Here is a 6,000-nt window from a genome sequence, read left to right as displayed (position 1 = left end):
ACAGAAGAGGCTGTGTTACCATGCAGACCACTGCTGTACTTTGACACAGATACTTTCTTCTTGAAAGCAACAAAAAAAGTCCCTTGTACTCCTTGATAACCCCCATCAACATTTCTACCACCATTAGGAGATACAACAGCAACAAAAAAACGAAACAAAACAAAAAACCAAACCAAACAAACAACAAAAAAAAAGCAAGCTTCTCATGGACAGACAAAAAGGGTGCTCTGGATGTGAATCAATTGCAGAGTAGTATCTGATCTAAGCATCTTACTCACGTAAGCTTTTATTCATTTAGACACACTTTAAAACTCCGTTAAGAATCTTTGCAATAATTAACATGTAAAAATTCTGTGTCAAATCAAAGAAAAACCTTCATATTTTCATGTAATACATTTCTCGGACATTAGATGGCAATCCCCCCACTTCATTTTTCATACCAGGGGCCCATATCCCTTCCAAAAATCAAGTGTCAACTTCTTTTCAACAGGTGAGCCATCCATTTGGCCCAGAGTGAAGCAAGGCTGTTTGGAAAGCACATTCAGAGTATGGAGGTTCTCCCAATTACCACAGCACTCATTCTGTTGCAACCATTCTCCATCTTTTTTCTTAGATTAGGAAAAGCAGACAAGCCATCTGGTTATGGAAGAATGCTTACAATAGGGGTAAGAGTCACTTGTTTGTCCCTTGGACAGCCTCTGCCATGACTTGGATGTTTCTGTGCCAAAAACCTACAGGCAGAAATAGGTGGTTACCAGAATTTCCCCCTCCATTTAGGCAAGAGGAAAGGGGTTAGGAGAAGAAAGGGTGCTAGTGTGGCATTTAACAATATAATTTCTAGTCTTGCCAATTAAAAAGGGCTCTCCCAAGGGATATCATTAGTCTGTGTAAATCTTTGCTGGGAATTATAAAAAAAAAAAAAAAAAAAAGACTATTTGATACCAGTATGTGCAACACACACAACAGGAAGCACCTACCAACTTTCACAGTGGGAATTCTACAGACAGAAGAGAAAATAAGACACAAGGCATTTAAACTAGTTAAAGAACAGCTCAAATGAGTTCAACAGTGTATGTAATACACCTGATCAAGTTAATGGACTTTGACTTTCAGCCTCTCACTTTTAGCTGTGGTCTATGTGTGATGTTTTAGAAAGAAGCAGGATAGCACACCTCATCAACCATTCAGTGATGTACATGGTGGGGGGGAATCTTTCCTGACCTTCATTAACTCCATATGAACTATTTAAGTGGCAGTACAAGACATCCTGACACCTATTCATTTCAACAGTGCGTGCATGCCTGTGATTCACTCACACAAAATTCACTTCCTAAGCCTTCGTTTCTCATCTGCTTTCATCATTCATGAAATGTTCTTTCAGGCCAAGTTCACTCCTTTTCATACATCCCCCTCAGGACCGAATTTTGGCCTTGCAACTCTTGTCCACTTGAGCTCTTGTGCAAATTCGCAGTGGACGTGACAGCAAAGCTTGCAGCTCTCCAGCATTCCAAAAGCACAGGTAATATTAGTCCTAAGATGTGGGTCCACCCACAGCTGGCTACTCCAACAGCTAATTTTTCATGTACTCCACTGAAAACCTAACCTTTTATCCTCACTCTCAAGATGGTTGTATATGTGTGTGTCAAGGTGACAACACTGTGAAAACAGAAGTTCTCAAATGGTACATTATCTCGAATATCAAAAGGTCACAAAAGGGTACAAATGGGTAGCTCTCCAGAAGAGACATTGGTTTTTATGAAAAGTGGGTCAGTTTTAGTTTCATGTAGGTTGTCTGACACAGTGGTTTCTGGCATCACAAGCTCTGGTCTACAGGATACCACAGAGCCTTTGTATCCCTTGCTGTCACTACAGCATTGTGTTTTTCTACCCATTAACCAAGGATAAATGACCTAGATATTGTGCCTATTAAAGCCTCATTTTTCTTTTGCCCTTTTGTTCTTTAGTGTACCACATTATCACATGCTGAACACATTTTAAAGTATTCTCAGTCTCTCATGCCCCTTTGAAGGAGTAAAGTGGGGGTTTAGTGTGCATTTCTGTAGAGTTACTTAGAGTGGAAAATATGAAGGTAATTCAAGGTTTCTCTTCCTGCCTAGTCCCTTGAAGCCAATCAGCTCAGCATTTACGGCCACTAATCTATAAAGAATATAGCAGAAAAATGCTATAGAAAAGCCACAATGCAAATACAGAAAGCGAACACCAGTTGTGATGTCCCTAAACACTACATTCTATAATTACATCTCTGCATATCATGGGTCACTTTTATTAAAAGCATCATTACTACAGTTGGCAGCAATTTACATCTTATCTTACATGATAGCAGTTTCCAAAGAAAAAAAAAATAAAAAGACATCACAACAAAGAAAAACAATACATTTACAAAGTCATGTCTGTAAACTTCAAGGCTAGTTTAGAGTTGAGGTAATGCTGTTTAGCTTTGTGGCTAAAGTAACAAAGTCCTTTAATTTAAAAAAAGGTACCTGATTTTTTTTCTTTTTGTTTATACCAGTGCATTACAAGATCACGAGACGATTAAACTGTAGCTTTATCCTGTAAGAACCTTCTCCGCGGGTTAATTTCCAAAAGGTACTCTTCACATTCAACAGCTGCCTTATTATTGCTGTGTCTCAAGACAGAGACATTCACACTATCATGAAGATTGTCAGAGAGAGAGTGTGTGTGTGGGTGTGTGCGCGCATGTGAGCGGGTGAACTCCCATACAGTCAAAATGAAGCACGAGTACGATATGTATGGTAAATTTCATCTTGACCTTCACAGCAAAAAAAAAAAAAAAAAAAAAAAGAAAAATAAAAAGAAAAAATTAAATATATAACTTCATCCTTCCTTTAAGCAGCACTTCCTTCTATTAGTGCCACTTGATTACAAATTGCTGCTTAATTCATAATACCAATGGTACCAAAAGAAAAAAAAAAGCAGAGCATTATGTCAATTTCCTTAAAAAGACATGATCACCTCTCAAATTTCATCTCTCCTAGGGATAATAAATAATGCACTGCACAATACTTAATGACCAAGATACCTTTTGACACATCTGTATAACATGACTTGAACTTTTTTTTTTTTTTTGCTACACTATGTTACAGAACAGCTTATAAAAACTAAGTATGGACATTAACTGTGAGTGTAAACAGTAGGACTACCACTTGTCAAAAGTTTAAAACACTTTAACTGTAACTGGTTATTCATCATTTTCATTGTTTTCTATTTCTTCCCCCCCATCAAGTGAGTCTAATTCTTCACCCTGTGCTATTTCATCTTCTAAAACGGAGGAATCTGCAGTTTTATCAAGGCTCTCCTCTGCATCACTGCCTTCGAGATTTTCTTCATCTTTAAAGGCAGTTCCTTCAGTTTTGTCAGTAGCCTTCTCTTCATTGGAGCCCACTGTGTTCTGAAGTCCTGCTAGTGCTGGGAAACCGGGCAGAGTCAATCCTCCCAGTCCTGGAGGTAGAAACATAGATGGATAGAAGAGGCCAGGAGCCATGGTAGACAGCAGGAAAGGATTGAAGGCCAGAGGGTTTGCGGGCAATCCAGTGTTGGTGGTGGTGGTAGTGGTGGCAGTGGCAGTAGTTGCCGCAGTAGCAGCACTGACAGATCCATTCGCAGAGTCAGTAGCAGAAACAGTGTCTGTGCTTTTCTCAGAGTCTTTGTTCTCCTCTTCATTCTCAGTTTTCTTCTCTTCAGCTTTTGAAGCGCCATCCTCAGTCTCTCCTTGACCAGAAGCAGTAGTGGCATTTCCAGTAGTAGCTGTTATCGGGTTATTCAACAATCCGCTGAGTCCAAACATATTGGGCAATCCTGCCATCCCTGGCAACATCAGAGGCAACATGGCAGCCGGATTTTTAGCATCCCCCCCAGCAGCAGCAGCTGTTGCTAGCCCTGGTGGGAAGCCCATGAGGCCTGCAAGCTGGAGAGACTGCAGGTTCTGTAGGTTCTGGAGGCTTGTGAGGTCCATTCCAGCAAACAGGCTGTTCATTAGTAGTGGGTTGATTCCCGAAGTTGATGCTACAGCAGCAGCTGCTGCAGCTGCTTTGGCAATTTCACTTTTTGGCCTTCTTCCTCTTCTGCTTGCTCCTTCCTCCCTCACAACAGGTCCAGTAAGAAGACGGTCAAACATGGACTCCGGAACAAAACCCTGAAAAGGGGATGTGAAAAACCAAGTTTTATTCTCAGTTAGCTTTTACAGCTTTCAGCAGTTAACTGATGACGATGGAAGAAACAGAAGGGATTTCAGCATACTCCAAAAGTGCTTTTCCAACACTGGCAAATGGTGACTAGCTAGCTACTAAAGTGAATGGCAGTAGAACATGTAAGAAAAACTAAAGAAAGCAAAGTCATAGATTTTTTTTACAGCAGTAAAGCAAAACATGCTGAAACTCTAGAGCTTCATTAAAAAACACCCCGATATACAGCAGCTACAAGTTTATGCCTTTGTACTTCAGACTGAACTTCAGTATAGTAATGTTTTATTGAGCATTTGCAGAATTGCACCCTTTAGTTTTTAAACAACTGTTGTAAAATAAAAGGCAGAAAACATAATCCTTTGATACTGCTTGTTACCAAGATGATGAATTATGTGTCAGTTATGTGACAGAGATTTTCTTAATAGTCCCTAATACATGAATACCTGTATTTATTAAGGGCTGTTGCTTACAAGAAAAATAATGCAAAACAAGTGCTGAAGGCTGCCTTGCTGCAGCTGATTTTTTGAGTGTACTTCAATCCCATTCTGCAGGAGCCTCCTATCACCACCCTCCCCTGAGCTGTGCAGCTCCCAACCAGACACTACAATTTCTTCAGCTCAGAGCTAGCTATGAGATAAAGACTTAAAAATCAATTTACACAGCCTTCAACTTCTCCATGCAACAACCTCTAGTGAACTGTGAAATAAGAGTTTAACTTACAGACTGTTTAACAATGTCAGTCCAATCCGGAGCAACAGCAAATTCAGGATTTTCTTCCAGCCATCTTGGCAAGTCCTTCATTGGAGGAGCCATAGCCCCACCCATCTAATGGAAAAGACAAGGCTAATACTTAAAAAAAAACCCAAACAAATCAAACAACCATCCCCCACAAAATCAAAACAACTATTTATATGGATATTTTCTATCTGTGGACTTTCATCTTTGAAGGATGGTATTGAGAAACTTTCTGTTCAGACTGTGGGAAACCACATGTAAACCAGCTAATGACACAAGAATTGAGAAAATAATGTTTTATAAAAATAGTCAAATTTTGCACTTGGGCAGGGCTAGTAAATGACATTCAAACCTGATAAAAGGAAAAAACATGCTATGAAGTTTCATAAAGTAAGTTATTTACTCAAGATATTAATATGAATATATTGAAAGAGCAAAAAAAGGAATGAGAAGAACTGGATGGTACATCCCAGTAATAATAACTGCTGCTGTCAAATTAAGCTTCAAAAAAGAAACTGTGGAGTAGAAAACCTGCTTTCCACATGAAAAGACATTAATAGAGACCCTCCACTGAACAAACAACTCTTACCTTCTTTCCATTTCGCTTATTTACAACTGGTACCCTTTCTTCCCCTGTTAAGGTGTTTATATCCAGTTTATTAGGGTTTCGACATCTGTGACGTTTTTGTTTCGGCTTCTGAAATGGGGAAAACAGCACATCTGCACTCTTCTGGAAAGAAGAGAGATGCATTGGTTTTTAGTTTTTCATTTTTTTGAGAAAAATCACCCATCATGGAACCCCTGCTTTTTAAGACAAGGCCAATTACTTTACCCTCAAGTTATCTCAGAAAAAAAATATTTTTTCTTATCAGATGAAGAAATTCTGCAGAATGTGACAAAAAACACTGTTTTAACACATTGTTGTAGACAAATATTAAAAAAGGAAAAACAACCCATACACCCTGGTGCCAGCTGGGTGTTCAGATGCTATTTTAAGTGTGGCTGAAGAGAAAATCTTGACTGAAAACCAACATTTAAAAAA

General features: G+C 39.1%; 1 protein-coding gene across 5 annotated transcripts in view; it reads right to left on the bottom strand.

Moving 5' to 3' along the window:
• Positions 1-262: 262 nt before the first annotated feature.
• Positions 263-6,000, bottom strand: part of CHD7 (chromodomain helicase DNA binding protein 7) — a 132,819-nt gene continuing 127,081 nt past the window's right edge. For 4 of the 5 annotated variants that reach the window (XM_030446356.1, XM_030446354.1, XM_030446358.1 and 1 more), the window contains 3 exons: positions 5,548-5,688; positions 4,944-5,048; positions 263-4,174 (listed from right to left, as the gene is read on the bottom strand). In XM_030446356.1, coding sequence (XP_030302216.1) covers positions 3,221-4,174; positions 4,944-5,048; positions 5,548-5,688 — 1,200 coding nt within the window. In that variant the 3' untranslated portion in view covers positions 263-3,220. The remainder of the gene's footprint in view (positions 4,175-4,943; positions 5,049-5,547; positions 5,689-6,000) is intronic. The other variant, XM_030446359.1, reaches the window with a different exon arrangement.

The sequence above is a fragment of the Calypte anna genome, chromosome 2 (assembly GCF_003957555.1).
Source record: "Calypte anna isolate BGI_N300 chromosome 2, bCalAnn1_v1.p, whole genome shotgun sequence".
Taxonomy (NCBI): Eukaryota; Metazoa; Chordata; class Aves; order Apodiformes; family Trochilidae; genus Calypte; species Calypte anna.
Note: the sequence above shows the minus strand (reverse complement) of the source record. Positions and strands in the feature narration are given on the sequence as shown.